General features: G+C 39.9%; 1 protein-coding gene across 6 annotated transcripts in view; it reads right to left on the reverse strand.

Moving 5' to 3' along the window:
• Positions 1–2,792: 2,792 nt before the first annotated feature.
• The window catches only part of DROSHA (drosha ribonuclease III), a 140,093-nt gene continuing 115,676 nt past the window's right edge, over positions 2,793–27,209 (reverse strand). For 5 of the 6 annotated variants that reach the window (XM_030927417.1, XM_030927416.1, XM_010378022.2 and 2 more), the window contains 9 exons: positions 26,863–26,907; positions 25,212–25,369; positions 23,613–23,718; positions 12,856–12,997; positions 11,342–11,424; positions 11,147–11,250; positions 8,946–9,038; positions 7,446–7,492; positions 2,793–3,201 (listed from right to left, as the gene is read on the reverse strand). In XM_030927417.1, the coding sequence (XP_030783277.1) occupies positions 3,071–3,201; positions 7,446–7,492; positions 8,946–9,038; positions 11,147–11,250; positions 11,342–11,424; positions 12,856–12,997; positions 23,613–23,718; positions 25,212–25,369; positions 26,863–26,907 (909 nt within the window). In that variant the 3' untranslated portion in view covers positions 2,793–3,070. The remainder of the gene's footprint in view (positions 3,202–7,445; positions 7,493–8,945; positions 9,039–11,146; positions 11,251–11,341; positions 11,425–12,855; positions 12,998–23,612; positions 23,719–25,211; positions 25,370–26,862; positions 26,908–27,209) is intronic. The other variant, XR_004056362.1, reaches the window with a different exon arrangement.

A 27,209-nucleotide genomic window follows, 5' to 3' on the forward strand; every position in this document is an offset into this window, starting at 1 on the left:
TTAAAAATTCAACTATTTCCCTTGCTTTTTTGCTTTTGCTTGCAACATTCTCAAGGCCATCAGCGTTCTTTTCCTTCCAGTCCTGCTGTCTGCTGTTCACATAACTTAAAATGCTCAGAAAGAGCACACCAAATAAGGTGGTAGTTGTACCGAAACCAACATAGCTCAAAAGTGAGCTCTTTTGGCCAGGTGCGGTGGTTCATGCCTGTAATCCTAGTACCGTGGGAGGCTGAGGAGGGTGGATCGCTTGAGGCCAGGAGTTCGATGTTGGGGTGATCAGACCCACCACCAGGTCGTGGGGGCGACGAAGTTCTGCGGAGTCAAAGGATTAAGAAAAAGACAGTTTAAGAGAGAAAGGTGGGACATCGGGGGGCCATCGCTATTGTGGAGGCTGTGAAGGCCCTGAGCTCTGGGAGCCCATGGTATTTATTGGTAATCCAACAAAGAAACAGGTGGTAAGAATGTGGTGGTCAAAAGGACACGTTAATGCACATGATTTACAGCTGTGATGGTTTCGCATTTATATAGAACTTGTTCTGCTACTTGAGATAATGGGAATAGGAACCTAGGAGGGCTAGAAGCAAGGAGCCAGCAAGTCTAGACACATTCCAGAGGACATTATGCAAGCCCTGCCTCAGTTTCCCTCCCAACACTCAGCTTTTTTCCAAAGGTTCGAGACCAGCCTGGCCAACATGGTGAAACCCCGTCTTCACTAAAAATACAAAAATTAGCCAGGTGTGGTGGTGCACACCTGTAAGCAGCTACTTGGGAGGCTGAGGCAGGAGAATCGCTTGAACCTGGGAGGTGAAGGTTGCAGTGAGCCAAGATCATGCCACTGCATACCAGCCTGTGTGACAAAGCAAGACTCCATCTCAAAAAAAAAAAAAAAAAGAAAAAATGAGCTCTCTCTTCTCCCTCCCCAGTGATCTCCTGGCATCACTGGTGGGGAGGAAGGGCATCAGGACAAGCTTTTTTTTTTTTTAAAGGCACCACCTTACATTTTTATGATTAGCAAATGAAGACATACTAGAGGTATCTCTCTCTCCAATGTGTGTGTGTGTGTGTGTGTGTGTGTGTGTGTGTGTGTGTGTGTGTATACACCCTCAAAAAGGTATGTGGCAGCACTGTCTATGACAATTAATTGCTTACAACCTATGTATTTTTTATGAGATTGGTTAATACAGTATATCTACAATTGGCATATAAGATGTGCATTACTATGTAGCCGTCAACAACTATATTATGTAAATGTGAAATTGATGCACAAAGATATTCATATTATTTTAAAAAGTTAGAAAGGCTATGGAAACCATATGTATGGTATCCTGTTGTTAACACACGAGTGCATGTGTGTAAGTACAAAGACAGTCCAACAGGACATAATTCTCTGGGTGATAGAATCATGAGTGATTTATCTTTCTGCTTATGCTTTCTATTTTTTCCGTAAGTTTCTAAGCAACATTTGTTTCTTTCTCCTGCTAATAAAAGTAATACATTTTTCAACTTTTTTGAGACTGAGTCTTGCTCTGTCACCCAGGCTGGAATGCAGTGGCGCAATTTTGGCTCACTGCAACCTCCGCCTCCCAGGTTCAAGCAATTCTTGTGCCTCAGCCTCCAGAGTAGCTAGGATTACAGGCACCCACCACCATGCCTGGCTAATTTTTGTACTTTTAGTAGAGATGGGGTTTCACCATGTTGACCAGGCTGTTCTCGAACTCCTGACCTACAGTGATCTGCCTGCCTCGACCTCCCAAAGGGCTGGGATTACAGGCGTGAGCCACCGTGCCCAGCCCATTTGTCAAAATTTTGACAATACATATGTAACATTTAATATTTATACAAGAAATACTTCCAGATACCTGAAGTGTTCACTTTGTCTCCTCTTTCCCATCTTAAATGATACCTTTTTAGGGAGAACTCCTCAAACACCTCATTGAAAACTGCACCCACGAGTCCCTGCTTTATTTCTTGCCATTGGGCTCTTGGTCTGTTGTAGATGTTCCTGTACTAGCACCCAAGCTCCTCAAGGACTGGGGGTTTTGTTTGTTCTCTTCACTGCTATAGCCCCAGAGACTACAGCAGTGTCTGGTACATAGGAAGCATTCACTATGTATTTGCTGAAATGATGAATGAAACAGATTTGTTTTACAAGGAAGTTTTGCCTTTATTAATAAGAAACCAGTGATATTTAGTTTTAAATAACTTTTTAAAAAATATCATGTCTTTTAATGTCATGTTAGCCTTTTACTGCAGGGCCCACTTAGAGAGGCTGATAAAAGCTATAAACCCTCCTCCTTCCTGCTCCCCATGCCCTCTCAAATCTCAAACACACACAGAAAATGGAGTTTGGTATTGGGAGGTTTTGACTTCCCTGAAGTCTGTTCATTACCTTCTTAAAGGTTCCACTAACCTCAGAGTGAGAGCACTTGGTTTAAAGTGTGGCCTGGCTTAGAATCATGATTTCTCTCCTATTCTAATGATTCAGAGAATCTATGTGACTTGAATATCAGTCTTTCCTCTTCTCCCATTAGCCAATTAACTGTTAAACGGATTCCTTCTACAAAACACTCACTGCTTAGAGAGAGGTAAGTTCAATATTTGCAGCTGAGAACTTGATACAACAGCCACCAGATGAAAGCTGAACAATCTACTTAAAAATCCAGAGATTTGAAAAAGTATAGATGTTACTAGAGCATAGTCAAAATGTCTAGTAAAGTCAATTTTTTACTTGTCAATTGAAAGTCTAGGGTCACAATCTGGGACAGAGATGGAAAAACAGGATCTATTCCACATAGAATATGCTTCTTGAATTTTATTATTTAAAGAGCAAAACAAAAGGAAGTAATGCACATTCACCAGTCAAGTTTTCCATTAAATAGAAGAAAAATCTAATCCTTTGTAATAAAGACCATCCAGCTAAAAACAGATCATTAAAACAATAACAATTTGACTTGTATTTTATTTCAATGAGCACACTTCATTCATTGTCCGTAGGAAAACTAGGCTAGGTCTCAACAGACAACAGCCACAGTACTGAGCAAGTAAATACTCCACACTTGCATGCCCTCCTTTATTTCTTGATGTCTTCAGTCTCATCTGGCTCTCTCTCTTGATGCTCTCTTTCCCACCTCATTTCTTTTAACTCTTGTCTGTACTTCCGTTCAATGAACCGCTTCTGATGGGCCATCTGGGGAAAATTATCTGACACAAGGAAATATATTTTATATTTAATAAAGGATAGCCACTAGTGCAGAGTGATGCAACTAAACATATACACATACAAATATACATGAATATGAAATGTGTATAATTATATTTTGTAAGGTACAAGATAGAAAATTGTTTTCTTCCCTTATTCTTTCATCACTCAAAAACACATCAGAAGTCTGGATGAGCACCCCGATTGTAAATTTCAATATCTGATGTGAACTTGGGTATAACAGGCACTGAACATAGAGAAATGTCAAAACACAGACATGTGGCTTGGGAATGTTACTAAGCAGGTGCTTTAGCATCACTCTCCTAGCAACAGGTGACTTTCAGGGAGAGATGAAAGGATACAGTAAAATGGAGTCAGTTTTTGAAAAGCTCAAACTAAAAACTTCAAACAAATGACATTATGACACCATTATTTACCAAGAATTAAAGTTTCAGAAAAGAACAAAGAAAGATCAGGTGGACAAAAAGACGCCACATTCTAAGTCATTATGTCTGATAATTAATTTTTAAGCTTACAATGACAGGCCCAAAACTGTATCTGCAAAAGTAACTCAAGTAGAAAACTTATTGGGTCAAAGCGGACATATAACTTCATGTTTCAAACACATGAAGAATCCAAGATGTAGGAGAGCATGGCATGCTTGGGGGCAAGTTCATTTATTTCCTTTAAGGATGATGCGTAATGAAGTGGATCTACACATACAGCAGGCCCCTCATCAGTGACCTTGCTCTCCATGGTTTCATTTACCCTTGGTCGACCATGGGCTGAAAACAGGTGAGTAACGTAAAATAAGATACTCTAAGAAACAGAGACAGCAGACACAGCATACAATCACGAGTACATTCACACAACCTTTATTACAGTATGTTGTTACTGTTCAATTTTATTTATTGTTAGATATTTATAAATTACATTTCATCTTTCAATTCAATTTTGCACGTGTAGGGAAAAAATACAGCGTACATAATGTTCAGTTTTATCTGCAGTTTTAGGCATCCACTGGGGTCAAGCATCCCCCAAGGATAAGGACAGATGACTGTATAATGTATCCTAAATTCTTTTTTCCCTATTATATTACACTATCCCTAAATTGTATAGTGTACCATCCTCACAGTAGGTTGAAGAAAGGACAGGGTAGTAGGAAAAGCATCTGAAAGACAGGTGGGGAATCAGCAAAGACCTGATATGTCTGAGAGTCAGAGATTGATTGAATTAATTAATTAATGTATTTATTTAGAGATGGAAACTCACTCTGACGCCCTGGCTGGAGTGCAGTGGTGCAATCTCGGCTCACTGCAGCCTCCGCCTCCCAGGTTCAAGTGATTCTCTGCCTCAGCCTCCCAAGTAGCTGGGATTACAGGTGTGCGCCACCACACCCAGCTAATTTTTGTATTTTTAGTAGAGATGGGGTTTCACCATGTTGGCCAGGCTGGTCTCAAACTCCTGGCCTCAAGTGATCCTCCTGCCTCAGCGTCCCAAAGTGCTGGGATTACAGGCATGAGCCACCACACCCGGCCCAGAGATTGATTTTAAACAAAAGAGGAACATGACATCTGTATTTTGGAAATAAAACAGTAATAAAATCCTATTCCTGAACTGATCAAATTTATTCCTTATGTAGGTTTCAAATATAACTACTTTTTAAAAAATAAATCCCACTGAGTTAGCTGTAAAGCAAGTCTCTACAAAATGAACTCTATTTCCTCAGTAGTACAGAAGTATGTAATAATCCCCAGTAAATTCTACTGTAAAATCAAATTTGCATTTGAAAAACAGAACTCAGATTTAACTATTGATAAAACTTTTTAAATATATCCTTATGGCCTAAAAACTATGAAGCTATACTACATATATATGCAATGTAAATGTGTGTGTGTGTGTATACATACACACACACACATATACCTAGACACTTGAACATTTAAAATCATTTCCCTATCTACTCTTTTGGAAAGTACAGTATAGGTATGTAATATGCTTTTTTCACTTATTCTAGTATAAGCATTTTCTCATATCATTAGTTTTTAAAACCACTAATGGATACAACATTTGGATATAGCAAGGGTTGGTAAACTCCTACCCACAGGCCAAATACAGCTATCCGTCTGTTTTTATAAATAAAGTTTTATTGGTAGACAGACACACCCATTAAATAAACATACTCACTAGTTTGCATACAGTCCAGACCAGTGGGCTACAATGGCAGAGTTGAAGAACTGCGACAGAGACTGTATGGTCTGGGAAGTCTAAAATGCTTACTATCCAGCCCTTTACAGAAAATGTTTCCTAATCCCGGGATATACCACAATTTATTAAATATTTTCCTACTCTTAAACACGTAGTTTGATTTTTTTTTCCTGCTATTATAAATCAAGTTGTCATGATTCTCATGGTACAAACTTTTTTGGAGAGGAGGGGAAGAGACAGGGTCTCACTCAGTTGCCCAGGCTGGAGTGCAATGGCATGATCATAGCTCACTGCAGCCATGAACTCCTGGGCTCAAGTGATCCTCTGGCCTCAGCCTTCCAAGTAGCTGGCACTACAGGTGCATGCCACCAAGCCTGGCTAATGTTTTTTGGGTTATTTTATTTTTTTAAATTTTTTGTAAGGACAGGGACTCACTATATTCCAGGCTGGTCTCTAACTCTTGGCCTCAAGTGATCCTTTCCTTGGCCTACCAAGGGTATGAACTTCTTTAAGGACCTGCTACATACTGCCAAATTGCTTTCCAGTAGTTTAAACAACTCACTCCTATCAGTATGGATATGCAGGCCTGTCTCAGAACAGGTGATCTCTCCAGTACTGTTTTATAGTCGAAAACAAACAAAAAATGGAATCTCACTTTTATTTCACTCTGACTGAAAATTTATATGTACAATGGATGAAGTTCCTAATAGCCAACTTAAAACTCTCTGTGAAGAATCCATGGATGCTGGACTCTGGCAGTACCAGCTTCTGTTCCCACTAACCTCCCTGCCCCCGAACAGGAACCTTTGTCTGCTGATTTCCACTTGGCTCTTAGCCTGCTTGCCTTTCCTGGAATCTCTCCCATGCCTGAGGATTCTGGGCCTCTTCACTTTTAGCTTCCCGCACTGTGCTGTCTGCTACCTCATTTGGCGGGGTACTTGAAGCATAATAGAATTGCACTGTCATGTTGTGCCCACAGGTTCTGCTGTGCAGCACAATAGACCTCAGAAGAAAAATCTCTTGCACTTAAGCCTTCAGTTTACAAAAGACTATGCAATTTCCTACAAGGTCAATCATGTAATTGAAGTTTCTTCAACCCACGCATCCCACTCCTGGGAACCTATTCCACAGAACTAAAAAGCACCAGTATATAACATTTATTGGTAATGATGATTTAAAAAGTGTCCACCAATAATAAAAAGGCTGAATAAAATATAGCACACCTCTAGCAGGAAATATTATGCAGCCACTAAGAATGAATTGGAGCTGTTTTCTATAATCTGCAGGACTGCTCATGATACATTATTGAGTAAAAAAAGAAAGGTATAGAGAAGTATGTAATAACAGCCCATTTAATAAAACAATGGCCAAAAACAGAAAAAAACCTTCACATGTATACTTTTCTGTTACAAGATTTTAGAGAATAGAGAAATGTATGAAAGAAAACACAGACCAGGCGCGGTGGCACATGCCTGTAATCCCAGCACCTCGGGAGGCAGAGGTGGGCGGATCATCTGAGGTTAGGAGATCGAGACCAGCCTGGCCAATATGGTGAAACCCCATCTCTACTAAAAAAACAAAAAAATTAGCTGGGCGTGGTGGGAGGCACCTGTAATCCCAGCTACTGGAGAGGCTGAGGCAGGAGAATTACCTGAACCCGGGAGGCAGAGGTTGCAGTGAGCCGAGATTGTGCCACTGCACTCCAGCCTGGGCAACAAGAGCAAAAGTCCATCTCAAAAAATAAAAAAAGAGAAAGAAAACACAGCAGGTTATTCACACAGGTCACCCATGCTGAGATTAGGACTCTGAGCAAAAAAGGAAAATGCAAATTAAAAAGCACTCAGGAATACTTTTATTTTTAAATATAAGCCCATTTTAGAATGTCTCACATTCTACTATATTCTCTGTGTGAAGAATAATTATGAAGAAAACAAGATCACATTTTATCAGTACTTACCATTTTTCTCCCTCCTCATTTTCTTTCCATAAAACACTCATTACATGATGAACATAATTATAGAAAAAGAAATAGGCTCACATTTTTCAAGGGCATCCATTGCTGCTCCCATTTCCGCTTGCTGAATACTATTACATAAAATAAAAGTGAGATACACTTTAATTTCAAGATTTTTTTTTTTTTTTTTTCAAAAATGCAACTTATGGTTACAAATTTTTCAGGCTGATTTTCACGTTTGGTGCATAAAATCTCCTCTGATTACTTCCACTGTCACACACTGAATTGCACAGATAGGAATATACACAAGAGCATGCAGAAATGTCGTTGATTTGCACAAAGCCTCCTTAAGTTATTCACTCCACACTTTAATACTGCAATAAAATGCCTTCCATTTATATTAGGTCTGAAGTATTTCATACTTAAGTTTGAATACCCTCACTGTAAAGTTTAAAGAGGAAAAGAATAAAAAAAATATATAGACAGGTTTCAGATCATTTCTCAGTTTAAGATATAGACTGGAGGGTTCAAAGAAAGGGGATGGCCGGGCGCGGTGGCTCAAGCCTGTAATCCCAGCACTTTGGGAGGCTGAGGCGGGCGGATCACGAGGTCAGGAGATCGAGACCATCCTGGCTAACACAGTGAAACCCCGTCTCTACTAAAAAATACAAAAAAACTAGCCGGGCGAGGTAGCGGCGCCTGTAGTCCCAGCTACTCGGGAGGCTGAGGCAGGAGAATGGCGTAAACCCGGGAGGCGGAGCTTGCAGTGAGCTGAGATCCAGCCACAGCACTCCAGCCCGGGTGACAGAGCGAGACTCCGTCTCAGAAAAGAAAAAAGAAAAAAAAAAAAAAAAAAAAAAGAAAGGGGATAATATACATAATTCTTTTCACCTAAAGATGCTAGCATTTCTACACAGCTCAGGTGAGTAGTAGTAAATCAAATGTCTAACAGAGCTGGGCACGGTGGCTCATACCTAAAATCCCAACACTTTAGGAGGCTGAGGCTGGGAGGGGGGACCACTTGAGGTCAGGAATTCGAGACCAGTTTAGTTTGGCCAATATGGCAAAACCGTCTCTACTAAAAATACAAACATGAGCGGGCGTGGTGGCGTGTGCCTGTAATCCTAGCTTCTCAGGTGTCCGAGGCACAAGCAAAGGTTGCAGCGAATGGAGATCATGCCACTGCACCCCAGACTGGGCAACAAAGTGAGACTCTTATCTCCAAAAAAAAGTCTAATGGCTGTATCATGTGCAACATGACACATCTTACATGCACAGCTTGCATCAAAGTGCACTCTGCTGGGTAACTAAAACTAGGCAGGCCTTCTTACCAGGTAATGTGGTTTTCTCAAGGTAGCTAAAGCCCCTTACACAATGGTATTCCCATTGTCCAGGGCTGATTCAGGGCTTGGCTTTGAGACAACTAATGTGGGGACATTAATCCCTGGAATTCACTTTGCTACTACTCTTGAACATTTTCTTCTCTGAGTTGAAAAAGACATGATTCCGTTTGGAGATACCAGCTAGGGAATGAGACACACAGAATGTTCATTAAAAGCAATTCCAGGTATTTTCTTCTCATACCTTGGTCCTTTCCCACAGCCTATTCTTTCTCCCTTGAAATAAACAGCCACAGTGTAGGTTCGGGCATGGGATGGGCCCACTGTCTGCAGAGTCCTGAAAGGGAAAAGAAAGAACATTTATTATGGTAAAGTGTTATTTGTCATGGTTACTATGAACTATGAGGAAAACCATGTACTTACTGCCTAGACAGAGGAAAGTAAAATAATAGGAAATGTGAAAATGGCAAAAAGGTAAAAAGCATAAGTTTTTGATTTGCTAACCTGACAAATATCGAGAGCATTTGAAATAGAAATTCTTAAAAATTCTGCATTGCATTTTAATATTTATTCCCAAAGTAATAACATCCAAAGGCTAACAGTGAAGTATAAAATATTTTTAAAGAGTTTCTAAGTGTGCATATTCACAAACTTTTATCACGAAAAGAGCTCCAGTCTATTGTTTTTCAGTGCTAATCACAGCCTAAAACAATAAATATTGGGGTAATACACTTCAAGCCACATCTAATTGCTTTCACATTCTTTATGGATTCTTTCTAATGTCTGGTATCTTATCTAAAAGATCAGAAAATATATTTAATTTCTGAAACATCTGAGATCACTTCAAAGGTATGCTTTAATGCCAAGTACACAACACAATCACCAAAAAAACAAAGCTCCAGGTACTCTGGATTTTAATGACATGGTGCAGATTTCAAATGCAGTAAAACTGATAACTTCATGGAAAAGGGAAATTAAAAGTAGCCAACAAAGATAATGGAATGAACATAGTAATCTTAAAAAAAAAAAAGAAAAAAAAAACATGTAAAACAACCCCCATGATCTTGATAAAAAAGAGCAAACTCATCTTGTACTTTCATTTGGGGGATTTATGAGAAGGGAGCATAGCAATTTCCTTTGTGTTCATACGCTCCATGGGATGAATGCACGAGTCGCTTCTTGAAGGTAGTACTTATTACAGTGATCATGCCTGTGCTATGGAAAGTTTAGCATCCTCATTTTATTTATTGAACCTTAATTATCACTCAGATGAGGAAATGCTATGAGCCTTTCATAAAATACAGTTTGGATATTCATTATGCTTATTAGGCACATAATAAAGTGCTATTTCTAAACATTTGGGGCTTTTTTCCCCCAATAAATAAAGGAAACATTGTTTAGCAGTGACAGCTTCTTGGCGTAATTTATAGTAGCTTGCTGTGGGGTGACTCAACCTCTTCTCCTGGCCTTCGTTTTTCTTTAGCAAAAAGGCCTATAAAGTGTTGTGACTGTTAAATAAAAACATGTGAAAAGATTGAAAATTCCCAACTGCCAGTCTAATGTTTTTCCGTGTGTATTCTGAAATTTGAGAAAGTCCAAAGGGGAGCTTTTACTCCATACAGAACACACACACAGATGTGTGTGCTTGCAACTGTGTATGCAGCCACCTGGGGTGAAACAGTTTTGAAATAATCTTTAAACATCCTTAAAATCACATACCCAGACAATACCTTGAGATGCAACCCACCTATTTCAATAATCCTTTCATGTTATAATTCCACTTTGAAAGCATCTTCTTAATCAACCTATGTGTGTCTCAAGATACTCTACTTCAGAGCTGAACCTCCTGTTTTCATCAAAACGGGTATTAAGTGGTGTAGTGACCCACTACTTAACTTACATTCCTTTTTGATGACTTTTGGCTACCACTCAAAGGATAAAGATACTCAAAGTACGTGATGGCTTTTGATACACATTCTGAGAAGAAAAGTTCCAAGTTGAAGCTAATAGGGGTTCAGGGAAAGTGCAGAGAGGCACCCAAATATTGATACAAATAATCATACATGATCTTCTCATCTGGAGGCACAGCCCGGCAGAAGTTACAAGCAAGAAGACAAATATACAAATGTATATAAAAATCACTGAATCCAAATTTTCTTTTCGATCTCATAATCTTAGTTTGTCTCCCTCCCAGGCAGTAGTTACAGAGATTTTTAGGAATGGGAGAGAGCACCGAGATAATGGAGTGGGACCCACTTATTACAGCTAAGACTGAGAGCCCCAGCGAGTTTCCCTGTGGGGCCCAAAGTCACACTGACAGTCAAGAAGTCTCAACCTGGGCTCCTGTCATGATCACCCCTCAATGACTGGTTCTTCAAGGAACATGGAAAGTCAATTCTAGGCATGCTGGATCCAACCAATGGCCTGCAGGCAGCAAGTACTTACTTGTACAGAGGAATGTCTGGCTCTTTTCCTTCTGTTCTAAGTGTCAAGCAACACTGCTGAAGCTGGGATTTGGGGTCATTCCAATCCTGATTCAAAATGAACTCCTGTGGAAGTCCCCCAAAAACTCATTAGTAACGGGTTCTGGAATCACCAAACATAAAGCAGACCACTAATTCAAACTTTATATGAGCTTACTTTCAATCGTGGAAAGAAGCAGACATTCATGAAAGTATGAACATATTCCAAATCCTTATCAATGTACAGCGCTGCAATAAATGCTAGGGAAAAAAGGATACTTTAAAATAAACCACAATCACTGCCATTTATCAGAAAGAGTAAGAGACCTAGACTTTTAAGCAAAATTTTAGTAACAGTTTCAACTTCCAGGCCCTCTTTGTTTTTTAGCGTTACCATTTCATCTTTCCCCACTTTTTATCATTAATATCAGAAGCAGCAAGAGATATGTAAGATGCAAATCATAGAGTACAAAGACCAAACTGCATTTAGCTAAGGGCTAAATGAATAGTTAGTCTAAAAGGTACACAGAATGCCGCTGTATATCAGGGAAAACCTGCTATCTGAGCACCCAACCCTGTTCACATCAAATAAGTCAAAATACTACTTGAAGATTAGATATGATGCCAGAATATGCACATTCTTGGGTCTGGTCACTGTCAACACCAATCCTGAGACCCCCTGTTTTATAAGGATTCTGTTAAATTTCATGAGCAGAAATGGGATAATTTATAGATTCAATCTGCCCAAAAAGAGAAAAACTTAATACTGATCTTAATGACAACAATATGTCAAATGTTGCATGAATAAATGGTGACCCCCTAGGATGACTTCATTTAAAGGTTCCTCAACAAAGCAAACAAATGGTACATTTTCAAAAGAAGGAATAAAAATAGCTTTCATTGAGCTAAAAAAGAAAAAAAAGTGAGAATGATCTCTCAATTTAATTTTTATGTGATTTTCATCTTTAAATTACTTTTCTTTCATTGAAAAAGAAGTTCTTTTAAGTTCCTTGGTCGGAATGCCTTTGCACTTTGTAAATAAGCTGGTTTTGCATGGTAGACTTTGATACTTGAATATAATTCCAATTGTCAAAAATACTATAACATTAAAAAAGAAAAAAGTTCTACGGCTCAGTGAATGGCCCACTTATTTTGAAGTAATACAAACAATACAACTATGTGTATAATCCTTTCATTAACTATAATAGGATTATTTACAATGCTACCAGACCATATCAGAAACTGCAAAAGATGACATTTGTCCGCAGAGCTTTGCACTCATTCAAAACAATGGATAATAGTTTTAGTATTTAGTGAATAATTTACCCTTCTTTCTTCTGTGCCCCTATATGAAGGCTGCTGGGTGGCAAAAAGGCTCTGATTCACAACAACTGATCTTCATATCCTATTACTGTTTCACACAAAGGGATGTGGTAGCTGAGTGTTAGGATGGAGGGGTATGTGTTGGGGGTACCACTGAGCATAGATTGAACATAAAATTCATTATTCACATGTCTTAGTTTCAAATTATTTTCCTTCAGAAAAGCTTTGGTAAAAAGCATAAATAAAAATTAAAATAGCAAAAAAGGTTTCTTTAGCCAGAACATAATAATTATGAGGAGGAGGACAAATACAGTTACTTGGACTTAAACTCTGAACCTGAAGGTTGAGAGAAAAGTGTGTGGCACTCACATTCCAAAAGGTCCGCCAAGGTCTTGGTGCGAAGGGCCACGGGCCTCTTGGTCTTGTCGTTGGTTATGGCGTACTCCTGCATGCCCAGCTCCTCCGCTACCTTGGCCTGAGTTCTATTATTCACCAAAGAGCTTCGCAACAACTGCCCAAAAGGAATGGGGGTACATTGAGAACACATTTCATTTCTGACCTCTCTTATTCCTGGGTTGGACCCAACCAGCCTGAGAGGATCTCACTGACGGGGACACCAAAATAAGTGAGGTCTAGGTCCTCAACCATCACCCAGATGACAGTGATATGCTCCATGCCCGTCTACCTTCTCCTTAGTAACGTGTTCCACTCTGCTATCCTGGATTTTTACCTTACTAACATAAATGGCTCGTTTACTTCTTTAGGAGCAGTGGGGCAGGGTTGTGCGGGGGGCAGGGATGTATAGTATGACTTAAGGTCATAGCTTCTAATAAGTTTAATGCTACTAAATGAGGAAGCATTAAGAGTTCTAAAAATCAATTTTATTAAAATATAACTTACATTCAATAAAATGCACCCATTTTCAGTGTACAGTTAGATGAGTTTTGAAAAACATGTACATTTTTATCACTCCAAACAAATTCCCAGCATCTCCATGCAGTGAATCCTTCCCAACCCCCGATCAGGCAAACTCGGCCTGCTTTCTGTCACTGTAGTTTTAAAGGATTCTTTTTTTAAAGTCTAAAATAAGCTTCAAGTTTCATGGCACTGATGCTAATTTTGATATTATAGGACGTAAGTGAGGGTTAAGTAAATATTATGAAAAGATTTAAATTATTTACATTTTTACTTTTATTATTAAAGATTTATGGTATCTAGTTTGAGTCTCAGTTTTTCATACTGATATCCTTTTTTTTTTTTTGAGACAGGCTCTTGCTCTGTTGCCTAGGCTGGAGTGCAGTGGCGCTCCATCTTGGCCCACGGCAACCTCCACCTTCTGGACTCAAGCCATCCTCCCACCTCAGCCTCCTGAGTAGCTGTGACTATAGGCGCTTGCCATCATGCCCAGCTAATTTTTGTATTTTTTTGTAGAGACAGGGTTTCACCATGTTGCCTAGGCTGGTCTCCAACTCCAGAGCTCAAGGATCCACCCACCTTGACCTTCTAAATTGTTGGAATTTACAGGCGTGAGCCACTGCACCTGGCCCATACTGGTATCCTTTGTTTCTAATCAAATTAAAATATAATTTTCATATTTCAACTTTAGGAATTCAAAACAAAAATTTCTACTAGGAATTTCATCAGACAGCTAAGAGTCCTCCAAGAATTATCCAACTAGTAACACTATACGCTGCATGAAAATTATGCAACGAATCCATTATAGAAGTGTCCACAAAACAAGTATGGTTTAGGCATTTAACATTCATTAACCACTCATGAGGGAAGAGGAGAGGAGGACAGCTGGGAGCAAGTAAGTACATACAAAGATGGGAACTCACCAAACAAAAATGGAACATAATCATCCCTGATCTCTAAGATTTGGGAGAATAATGCATCTACAACTACAACTTTTCTTAGAATACATATAACAAATTCTTGGTCTATTAAAAAACTTCCTGCTAAGAAACATTCCTGAAAACAGGGACGAGGAGCAGGAAGCAGCTGTGAGTTGTGCTGGTATTCCACTCCCTGCTGTTCCATGTTGCACTTTCTTTATTAGATGCAAGTTTTATGCTCTGTGGCTCCATGGTGTCAACAGAGCTTATGAAAATCAAGATTTATTCTCAGTGTCTGATAGTGAATCCTTGACAATAGATAAATAAGAAACAATATGTTCTTAATTTGTCTGACAATGATTCATGAAGCAGAAATATAACTTGATCTTCATAAGCCATGTTTGCTGTTGAATTTCAGACTATTATTCTTTGCCTGTCTCTGCTTTCTTTCCTCCTCCTATCTCCCCCTTAGCCCCATCTTTTCTTCAATATAGAGTTTCACTGAAATTAACATCCACAGAGGAGCTGAAAATGAAAAGGCTAGCATGTAACATTAATAGAAGACCCAACCAGTAAGGAGCCCACTAGCCTAATATCTTGTAATTATGGAATAATTGAGCTGAAAGTGATATATCTTTTTTGGTTTGGATTTCAAATGGGGATGGGGAGCTTTCCTAAAGTAGAGGCTGTGGGGGAATAGGATGGCTACTATGGGAACAAGGCTATGCTGAATAAGTTGGGTCCTCTCCGAATACATGCTGCCGGTATGGGAGGAAAACTCTTTAAGCCATGTACATGGAATGTTCATGCCTCAGATACAACAAGCCCGACGCACACATGAGCACACACAAATTATGACACATCACTGGCTGCCAGGCCCCAGCTGCCACCTTCCAGTGTCAGGGCCCCTCACTCAGTGCTGTACTGAAGGGGAAGGAGGAAAGCAGTGAGGATGGAATCAGAAATGCTTCCAGTTTTATTTCAGACAAGCCCTGACAGGTCTTAAAGCACAAGGGTGGCCAATAATAAGTGAGATCTGTAAGTTTTTGCCAAAATCCCAGAGGCTGAACCAAAAGTCAGTGGGGGAGAAGGAAGCTATACATCATCCATATTCTCATCGTCAGTTTAAATTTAGAAAATGAGTTGAAAAGAGAGAAGACCTTGCTCTTTACCTAGACAAGAAAGTCTGAATGGCAGTTCTCTAAATGACAACTTTCATCCTTGTCCTTTGCTGAACTCTACTTCATAATGAATCATGTTATTTGCCAAAGAACACGACCCAGGGGGATCAGCAAGAAAGAAAACCTGAGGTTACAGCAGTTCAGTGCACCAGTGGTGCAGGCCAATTACATGCCAGGCCCTGTGCTGACAGCTGAAGATCCTGAGAGGAGCAACGTGCTGCTGCTGCCCTCAGAAACTGACACCCTCCTCAGAAGTCACATGCAGACCGGCTGTTGCAATGCACTGTGGTGGCCGCAGTGCCAGCACAGAGACTGCAGGCATACACAGGTGCTCCTCTAGACCTCAGCCTTCCAGGGAGGCCTCCTGGAGGAGGGCTGACATTTGAGTAAAAGCATTTCAGGCCCTCATTTCCCTGGCTGTAACACCAGAATCATAAGGTGCTTCTGAGAAGCTGGTGCCCAGGCTTCTTTCAAGAACCAATGAATCAACATTTCTGGAGATCTAACTTTTGAAAAGATTCATGTAGGTGGATTCCAATGAACACAGAACTGAAAAAGACTGAGTCAGCCAGTTGAGAGAAGGGTGGGAAAGGGTTTCCAAGGAAGAGAGAGCACCTATGGCAAATGCAAGGGGTCATTACACAGCAAGGTGACTACTAGGTGGACCTGCAGGGGAAATCAGAGCCAGGTGAGGAGAGCTGATGCAGTGAGGCTGGCAGGTGATGTAAAGAAGCCTGAGCTTTCCTGTAGGGGAAGAGGAATCCCAAAAGGTATCAAATGGGGGCAGTTGTGAGGTAACTTTTTTTTATTTTACAAAGATTATTTTGGCAGAAGGATTTAAATGGGGGCAAGACATGAAGTTGAAAAGCCTGTAGATGGTGACATTATAAATTACTATTTTACAAAGAGGAAATATCTATATATTTTAGTGGAAATCTAGAAAATAAACCTTAAGCACCCAATTGAGCAGAAAACAGTTATCAGACTATTTTGCAAACAATGCCTTGCATTAGAGATAGCAAAAAGCAAAAGATTTTGCACCAAGTTACCTGGGTTCAAACTGTGGCTCTAGCACTTCCTAGCTAAGTGACCCTGTCTAAGTTATTAAATCTCTCTGAGCCTCAGTTTCCTCATCTATAAAATGGAGAATGTAGTGCCTAGCTCTCAGGGTTGTTTTGAGAATTAGAGTGAATGACATATAATCTAACTACAATGACTGGCACATGATAAACACAACAGAAATGTTAGCTGTTGCTGTGTTACCACAACAGCATCATCACAATTAGACAAAACACGTTTGCTCTTCTGTTAAGGGGAAAAGTTTCTAGAAAATTCCAAGAATTCCTCTGAATTTGTTTTCAATGTAAAATGTTTTCAATACCTGTCCTGTCCACTCACTGTCCTCAAAATTCCCCCATTTTACCAGGTGCTAACCTGTCCTTAACAACTTCTTAAAAAATACTTCCAAAAAGACAAAGTTTAATTTGAAATCACCAGAAACGACTAAGAATGCTATAATTAAAGCTCTCTGTAAACCTGAGAAAAGGACTGCTGATTTCCTGGTGCAATGTCACAGACCAATGTAAATATCCCAGATCTCAAACTCTGGTATTGAGAATCCAGGATGTTTTCTATTATCCCAGCATAGCAGTCTTTCATCATTACTTTAAACTTTCATAAGAAAGAGATTTATTCGTTTAAATAAAACATACATATTGACAATCTTCCTTCAAGTTCCCTATTTCACTCTTGAATCTAATCTAAAGAGAAAAACCACAGTTGGCGGATGAGCTACCAAAGAGGGCCACCTAGTGTAAAATAAGCAGACTGTGATTTATTATTTTGAGGGCTTTAATATAAGAACACAGGGTGAAAGCAGAATATACTATTGAAAGTGACAGTGATATGCCACACAGGTCTATTATACCGAGAGTGGTCACCAGATGGTCTCCATTTCCCGTGATAACTAAAGAAAAGGTACATAAATGCTAGCAGGCAAATACAGGTCAGATACAAAGAGCCAAATTATGTCAGTGACAGAATCCTCAAACAGGAGGCTGTGGAATCTATCTTCTCAACGAGATCTTTTAGATAAAATACCTGTTTGTCTGAATGATTTATGCTCAGTGCTGTGTGGAAGCAGCAGGGCAGGATTAGATCACTGGTTCTTGAGCTTTGTATCTGTAATCCTTGCTCTCTTTCCCATTATCCCAAATCATTAAAAACAAACAAAAATTGTAGGTTCATCACCACTATAGTGCATGCCACCATTGGTTACAGTGCCTTGCACACAGTAGGCATGGAGATTAGCAACTATTTTTAGCACACAGTAAAGGCTAAGAAAAGAAGAATGATACAGAGGAGAAAACTCCTATGGCTAAAGATTTCCAAGTGTTACATGACAGGCATCCTGGCCTGTGTAAATACTTTCTTTGAGGCATTCTCACAGTTTATACTTTGACCCTACTGCATACACCATCCTAAAAACTAAAAACTTCAGCATATGAAACAGAACTTCTTCCCTCTATAGTCCAATGCAGACTCAATTATCCTAGAACAATTGGATAAGCCTAACACTCCTTCCCGAGTAGGCCTTTTTGAATAGCCAACTTACAGAACAGAATGTTTTTCCCCATCAGCATTCAAACCTTGACAACCATATTACATTTGCTCAATTGTCCTTATTCCCTTTAAGTGTGCAAGGGAATGGCTCAAAGCTAATTAATGCCTCCCAATGTGAATTACTGTAGCTGTGCTCTTTAATCACAATAATGAATCATTTGCCATCCCCCCACCAATCCAACTGCAATAAGTAATCCTCTCCAAATTTTAAATTAATTTTAATCCTTAGACACTCATAAGTCAGTCCTCTGCTTCTTCCCCTATACATAAAGCAACAGTCCACTTCCCTCCAGTGCCACTGCCTCTTCCCTCTTGACTTAGCTGACTGCACAACTGTCACTCTTTAATTTATTTAGCAAAGATGTACTGAGGCCTATCATATGCCAGGATGAACAAAAACATGCTCTCAAAGAACTTCTAGTCTACTGGGGTATGCAAAGTGAAGTTAAAGGCCAGGAAGGAAAACAACACAGAATTTTGATGGGGAGGGGGCGGAGGGATGGTCAGGGAAAGTTTCCCCCACATCCAGAAGTCACACCAGAAAGGACATCTAAAGAAACAATAGAAGATACCAGGCACATGAGAGTAAGGGCTAGAACAGAACAGCTTCCAGGGGGAGGAAGAGCATACACGAAGGCCTGCTGGCAGGAGAAGGCCTGGAGAAATGCGAACAGCAACCCAGTACAGAGGTGCAGAGCGAGAAGAAGAGCCTGTGGGCAGGCAGGCAAAGCCAGACCACCCAGGGCTTTGCCTGTTCTTTAGAAACTATCTGAAGAGTGACCGGGCACGGTGGCTCAAGCCTGTAATCCCAGCACTTTGGGAGGCTGAAACAGGCGGATCACGAGGTCAGGAGATCGAGACCATCCTGGCTACCCCGGTGAAACCCTGTCTCTACTAAAAAATACAAAAAACTAGCCGGGTAAGGTGGCGGGCACCTGTAGTCCCAGCTACTCGGGAGGCTGAGGCAGGAGAATGGCGTAAACCTGGGAGGCGGAGCTTGCAGTGAGCTGAGGTGGCGCCACTGCACTCCAGCCTGGGTGACAGAGCGAGACTCCGTCTCAAAAAAAAAAAACTAAAGAGCAACTGTAGAGAGTTAAGCTGGGATAGGATGATCATTCAGTCAAAGCATTCTTGCTGAGCACTGATATGCCAGGTACTTCCCAGGAACCCAGGAATCAGGAATGGAGAAAACAAACAAAAATCCTGGCCTTCACAGAGTTTACACTCTGATGAGAGAAGACAGACAGTAAACAAGTACATTACATACTATATGCTAAGGAGGAAAAAGACGAGAGGTTCCAGGCTGAGGAGACCTGCTAGGGACAAGGGGAAGCAGTTTTCTATTTATTCAGAGTAGGTTAGGGAAGGCTTTATTGATAAGATGACATCTGAACAGAGACCTGAAGGAGGTGAGCAATTTGGCTGTATAGGCTACCAGGAGAACAATACTGCAGCCAGATAAAATACACGTGCAAAGGCCCTGGGGCAAGGGCTTGCTTAGTGTTCTGCAGGAGCTGGCATAGAGGCCAATGTTAACAGTCTACGAAACAGTCAGAAACAGGGAGCCAGTTCATATAAGGTGACTGTAACAACATTGTCTTTTACCCTTGAGAATGGGAAGGTTTGGGAGGTTTTGTGCAGAAGAGGAATGTAATCTGCCTTCTCTTTAAAAATGATCCCTCTAGATGTGCTGAAAATTGACTAGGGCCCGGGGGATGAACCAGTTGGGAGGTTGTGGCTAATAATCTGAACTACAGTGGCTCAGACCAGGTGATAACAGTAAAAGTGGTCAGAATCTACACAGAACTTAAAACAAATTTACAAGAAAAAGGAAAGAGAAAAGGCCAAAGATACAAATTAGGAAGTAAAGATGTATTCAAAGCCATGAGACAGACAGAATGAGATCAGCAGAAGTTGACAGAGAGGAGGTCTGACAACTGAGAACTGGGCCACTCCAGTGTTAATAGGTGGGGAGAGGAAGAGAAACAACCAAAGGGGACTGAAGATGAATGGCTGGTGTCGTCACAGTGTAGTCACTGTAGATGAATGGCCAGTGTAGATTTGTTGTGAAGAGACTCCTTTGACTGCAGCATGTAAAATGGATTGATCAGGGGCATGAGTTGACATAGGAAGACCAGGGTAGGAAGCTGCAAAACTGACTTCACAAAGGCCTGAGATCTGGGCCTCTGGAAGGATTTCTGCCTGAGAGGCTGTCCATCTCTCAGAATTCAAAAATGCCCGTAAGAACAGCAAAGGCAGGCTTTTCAAATATTAGGATACATCCAGGAGAAACCTGGGGACTCCAGGAGCACCCTCCACTCACGGGACGATGCTGCACTGCCTGGTGTTTTGCATGAACACAACCTTCAGATTCCTATCCTTTGCAATTTAATAAACGTCACTTCTTTCAACTGGGTCTCTATCAATCACACTGTGTGTGTGTGTGTGTGTGTGTGTGTGTGTGTGTGTGTGTGTGTGTGTGTGTGTGTGTGTGTGTCACACACAGAGAGAGACAGACAGACAGACAGAGGAGAGTCTTGCTCTGTTGCCCAGCCGGAGTGTAGTGGTGCAACCACAGCTCCTGGGCTCAAGCGATCCTCCCATTTCAGCCTTCTGAGTAAATGGGGCTACAAATGCATGCCACTCTACCAAGCTAGTTTTTTTATTTTATTGTAGAGATAGAGTCTCATTATGTTGTACAGGCTGGTCTTGAGAACTCCTGGGCTCAAGCAATCCTCCCAGGTTGGCCTCCCAAAGTGCTGGGATTACAGGCATAAGCCACCATACCTGGCCCTTGTGATGTTTTGATAGTTATGCAGAAATTAAATTGCAGTGGTCCAGGTGAGTAAGGATGGTAGAGAGGATGTGGGTGACAGAAAAAAGGTCATAAGGAAGAGGATAAATTAAAGAAATACTTGAGGAGTAAAACTGTCAGGGCTTGTGAATGGACTGGGATATAGAAAAGGGAGATAGAGAGAGGCATCCAAGATGCCTCCTAGGTTTCTGACATGCAACACTGAATGGGTGGTGCCACCGTTCAATTAGGGAATACTGGACGAGGACCCAGGCAGGAGACTATAAATTCGGTCTTACATGTGTTGAGACATTGAGAAGGCAGCTAGGGCTGGAACTCAGAAGGCAGACAGAATTGAAGAGATCAGTTTAGAAGTCATCTGCCAGTAAGATGAAACTGATGACATACATTGAAAAGACTGGTAACAGAGATTAAAAAGAGAACATGGCCTAAGAGTGAGTGTTTTAGATATGGACTGTTTATTAGCCATGAGACTAAGATGTGTCTGCAAAGCAAGCTGAGAAAGAGTAGCTAAAGAGGTAAGAGGAAACCTAGGAAAGTGCATCATGACAGAAGCCAACAAAGCTTGTATTTCAAGGAGGAGGGAGCAGCCATGTTAATGCTGATGGGAGTTGGTATCTGTTAGAATCTGCGTTTAGCTTATTCTTTGTCTTGCCCGCAGATCTGCTGGTCCTGCTGATTTCTACCAAAGCATTCTGTGAATATAATTCAAAAAGCCTTCACATAATTGTATCATTTGTCCACACCATTCTAATAAGCTAGTCAGAAACTTTCTAATGTTAAGACAGCAGGGCTGTTAAATTCATTTTGGATAAAACTACACTTCTGGCATTGCCGTGATTTTGAAAAGAACACAGAACTCGAGTCTCTCATCTAGTCCTAGTTTTACCTTTCTCTAGATCATGGGCAGGGCTCATGCCTTTCTGAGTTTTGGTTTCCTTATTGTTCAATGCTGGGGGTAGGGGAGTGGGGTGGGAGGGGAAATGTATGCAGTGAGCAGGTGGGAAACAATAAACTTCCCATCTCTGTAAGATCCTAGAGTTCACAGTTAATTTTGTAGGAATACCAGAGGAAATGTGTGTATTTAAAGCAAACATTTTCAAAAGTGGCCTTTATAGGGCCCTAAGACAAATTACTACTTCAAACTATTTAGTTGGTTTGGCCATTTCTCAGGCCAACCAGATACTCTGACACGTATGAAGTGTCAGAGGATATTGAACATGCAATTTATTGTTTTTCTAATGAACAGTGAGATACTAGACAACAGTTCATTTCTAAAAAATGTTCACATTTTCTTATGAATATTGTCATGAAAAACTCTTTCTTGTCCACCTAAAAACAGTTAACTTTAAATGGTAATCAAACTGTTAATATAAAAAAGAGTACTGCTGATTCCTCAGCACTTATGATGGAACTCAAGAGATACTCATTGAGTGAATGAATGCTAGGCTTAGAAATTCCACTGAAAAATGACATCTAAACAGCCAGGTCACCATATTCTCCCTAGTTCCAATATTTATGTCTCGCATAAACTATTTCCAGGGCTCACAGTTACAAAGATAAAATCCAATTCTATTCAAAGCAGAACACAGGTAAAAACCGTAGAGATGCAAAGTTTGAAAGACTTGTTATCTGCTTCAACATAATAAAGACAGACTGCAACTAAGTATCTTGTAGTGTACCAATATTTTTCTTTGCCCAATAAAGTATTTGCTTTCTCAATGTCCAGTCCTCAAGAGACTTCTCAAAGGTTACTCCTTGTGCCTTAAGAGATTATCATGACCTCCTTCTGGACGTTTTGTTCGCCATTTCAGGATATTATTGACTGGTTTTACAAAGTAAAAAAAAGTACGCAGCAAATAAAAAAGCTCACGAAAGTTTTATAAAATGAAACCAAAATTAAGAGGCATGGGGACCATTTCACTTTGTTTACAAATCAAACTTGTCTCTGTAACTCCCTTTCAACTCTGCCATGGTCTAACCAAACTAAGTCCCTACTGCATCTCAGTCTTCTCATATTTTTATGCCATGCCTTTTTGTTCTGCAGTCCCAGTGTGTGTACTGCCCTTGCATAGACATTTCTTCCCACCAAATCCCAATGGCCAAATCCCAACCGTCTTTAAAGCCTCAAACATCATTATACCCATGAAGCCTTCTCTGAACTCCAGAGAAGAAACCTCGTATTTTCCTAAACTGCTCAAGTGCAGCAATTTACCTAGGCTTCTTTATAATATTTAACATGTTCTACCTTGCATTTAGTTATAGTAACTTATGCTTTCTATGGTTCCAGGTTTATACATGTGTATCTACATGTATAAACACATGCTATATATAGAGTATAGTCTTTATTTTGTGGTTATTAATTTAAGCTTTAATCTCTAATAATTTTTAAGCTCCTTGTAAACAGACTTGGTGTCAATTTATCTTTGCTCCTTCCATGAGGCCTAGCTCAATATTTTGCAGAGTAGGCAGTCAGTAAATAAAGGAGTATAAAATGAGCTCTCATTGCATATGTCCTTTGTATACAATTTGCACAATGAAATGAACAAAGCCGTATGATAAGCTAAAGTCACTAAGAGTAAGAAATCAATCACATAGATATATGTTTGACCCCTCTAATCTTCACTCTCTTTTACAGCAATCTTATTGGAGGAAGTGATTTAACAAACTCACAGTTAAGTGTCCTTCATGATGATCTGGGAAATGAATGAATAAGTACTCTGTGGCTACCAGTTGCATTATGGAGTCACCTAGGAATTCCATTCTCTGATTGTGGCCTCTGGAAAAAGAAATATCAAAGTAAAGAAATCAATAACCATTTAGGTTTTCAAAAAACACACCTAGAATTTTTAAAAAGGCATGACTTAAAAAGACAATGTGTTCATTTTGTTTTAAAGCACAAAACCAAATACAATTCCCTAAGGCCCCTCGATTGAGAAGAGATCTGAGTTAATATAGGTTGAGTTTTAAAGAAGAATAAAGTGAATATTATCTAAGCATTAAACGATTGCCAAAATCAAGACTGGTAAACACTGCCTGGTCAGAAGCTGAAGAGCATAAATTGAAAAATCAAGCATAATACAAACAACAATCTTGAAAGAAAGCAAACAGGTCCAAGAATTTTCTTTGCTAAACTTATTGAAATATATACTCTGGCCGGGTGCAGTAGCTCATGGCTCTAATCCCAGTGCTTTGTGAGGCTGAGGCAGGTGGGTCACTTGAGCCCAGGAGTTTGAGATCAGCCTGGCAACATGAAGAAACCCCATCTCTACAAAAAAAAACAAAAAAACAAACAAACAAAAAAAAAACACATACATACATACATACATATATAAATTAACCATATATATATAAATTAGCCATATATGTGTGTGTGGTGTGTGTGTGTGTGTGTGTGTGTATATATATATATATATATGAATTAGCCAGGCATGGTAGCACACAGCTACAGTCATAGGGGACACAGCTATAGTCCCCAGCTACTCAGGTGGCTGAGGCAGGAAGAGTGCTTGAGCCCAGAAGGTCAAGGGCTGCAGTGAGCCGTAATCATGCCACTGCATTCCAGCCTTGGCAACAGAATGAGATCTGTCAGAAAAAAAAAAAAAGAAAGAAAAAGAAATAACATACTCCATTATTCAAAGCTGGAATCCAAATTTAAAAACAAAAAAACTATGGTAATCTTTCATCTTTACAGTTTAAAGAGAGTTGGGAATATTTGGTTTGGAAGAGGGGAGTAAAAAAATGAAGAAAAAACAACCCCAAAGAAGTAAAATTTTGCTTATTTTCTTAATTGTTTCACTAGCTCACCTTCAAATCATTCACCTAGAGCAGGGGTCAGAGAGCCAAATCCAGCCCACGGACTGTTTCTAAGGATAAAGTTTTACTGGAACACAGCCGTGTTCACTCATTTCCATTTCATCAGTGGCTGCTTTGATGCTACTACGGCAGAGTCGAATCACTGCACACAGGCCACATGGCCCACAAAACCTAAAATACATAGTATCTGTCCCTGCTGGGAAAAAGTTTATACTTTCTTCACACTTCTCTTGAAACTTCACAGGGAAACCAAGATGCATGACAATGGAACCAACAACATTGGATTGGAGCATAACCCCGGGTCCACACTGGGGTCTGTCTGCTCACCCATCTCACAATGTGACTTTCCTGGAAATATATTTTAAATCCCAATTCCTTCGAAGAGCATGCTCCAAAGGTCTGGGACTGCCTCGTCTAAATGGTCACATTGGGACAACATGAGAACTTTTCACTCACAGGGTCAGATGGTTAAATCCCACAGTTCTCAATGTGAATGCCCTTGCCAGAAGTCGAACATGAGTAAAAATTACTCCAATTGCTTCTTCAAACTCAGTAAGTTTTTGTAGAACCGGAGAAGTTTCAATAAGTTGTCGATCAGTATTTGGCTCTTGTAGCTACAGGAAAATAGAAATAAATAAAAATCATTTTTTTCATTTTTGGTTATAAGTGTAATGATCAATTCTAGGATGGTGTTTTGTAAAATTCCTTCTCCCATAAGCAAAAATTTCTGAAATGCCAATAAAGCACGGAAGTTCCTTTCTCATCTTTTTGAATGGCAAACAAATCTAATATTTAAAGAAGGTTCAAATAATATTTTCCAATCTTCTATCAAATTTCAAGGCCAAGTACTGTACACAGATAGTTCAGAATCCCAAGTATTATACTAACTCTCCAAGGAGATGCAAGCTGAAGAACAGCTGGTAGAGAATATATATATCTAGTAAAACAATGGTTCTCAAACTCTAGCATGCATGTTAAATGCAGTCAGCTGGGCCCTGTCCCCAAGGTTACTGATTTCCTATGTCTGGAATCAAGACTGGGAATCCACCTTCCTGACATGTTCCCAGGTGATGCAGATGCTGCTGGTCTGGGTCTGTCCTTCAAAAACTACTGCATTAAAGTAATTTGACTACTGTGTTTTCTAGGGACCAACCTATTTTGACAATGAGAATCATTAAAACAGAATTCAGTGTACATTGGAGATTATTATACCACTAGACAGGTGGTGCTCCAACAATGAGCCTTTAACAACTGGCAGAGAGCAAATATGAAAAGTGTGATTAAAATGAACATTTGCAACAACTTTGGGCACTCATGTATTAGTAAAACATTTTTAAAGTAAGCTGAATTAATGTCATTTCTTACTGTAAAGCCTCTTATGAGAGTTCAACCACTACTGATTATTCTTACATTTATTTTATATACATATATAAAAATATGTATATGAGGATACATATGCATGTTTATATATATGCATATATCCCAAAGTAAAACGAAATAAAAGCAAAGAATAGTAAGAATTCTTAAACCATCTGGGGAAATAGGTGTCACCACCATAAGTAGGGCTTTTAAATTCCAAAATCTTGATTGAAAAGCTATCACATTGTACTCATTTTTAAATTTACAGTAGGTTTTATACACTCTGAATTGAAGCTTTAAATTTCTAAGATCCAGATCAGATTATACTTTAACAATGTTAATTCAGTATTTGTTCTACTTTTTTAGTATGCTCAGACTTGCTTCCATACTATTAACACTTTCCCTGCAATAGCAAGTGTGTAGATACACTGGAGTCAACATTTTACACTTTGAATATCACCTTTTGGTGGTGGTGGGGCATCCATAACTACACAGTAGCTCTTCCTTCCTCGTTGAGGGAGGATGACTCCCAGTGTTCCCCCTACCCCTTTCCAGACCACGTAAACACAATGCATGGGTTCATTCTACTATTGTTCCAAAGTTTCCCAGGTCTGACACCTCAGATTAAAGGCATAATGCCACTGAAGAGAATCAAAAGATAAAAGTGGGAGAGGAAAAAAAGGCAAAGGAAAGTAACATGAATAGTTGGAGTCATAAAGCTCACTGCAGACAGGGAGGTCATACTTACTTGGAGTGGGTGGAGAGGATAATTGAGCCAGACTTCACGCAGGTCCTGGAAAATGGAGTGATGCCTTTAATGCTCAAGGGAGCCATTTAACGCACTCTAGAGTACTAAATAAAATGTCTTTATTTGAAATACTGAACTATTTCAGAAGCTGACTCCACTTATGGCAAATTCAATAGTGCTGGCAAACTAATTTTTTTTTAAGTGTATTCACCACTCAAACCGCCTGTAGTGACTCTAATTAGCCTATTAAGCTAGGGGGAAAAAGAGCCACCTCTAGTCCCAGAAGTCAGACACCTTTTAAAACTAAGTTACACATTTGCTTAACCTAATACACTGCACTAAGCTGC

The sequence above is a fragment of the Rhinopithecus roxellana genome, chromosome 3 (genome assembly GCF_007565055.1).
Source record: "Rhinopithecus roxellana isolate Shanxi Qingling chromosome 3, ASM756505v1, whole genome shotgun sequence".
Taxonomy (NCBI): domain Eukaryota; kingdom Metazoa; phylum Chordata; class Mammalia; order Primates; family Cercopithecidae; genus Rhinopithecus; species Rhinopithecus roxellana.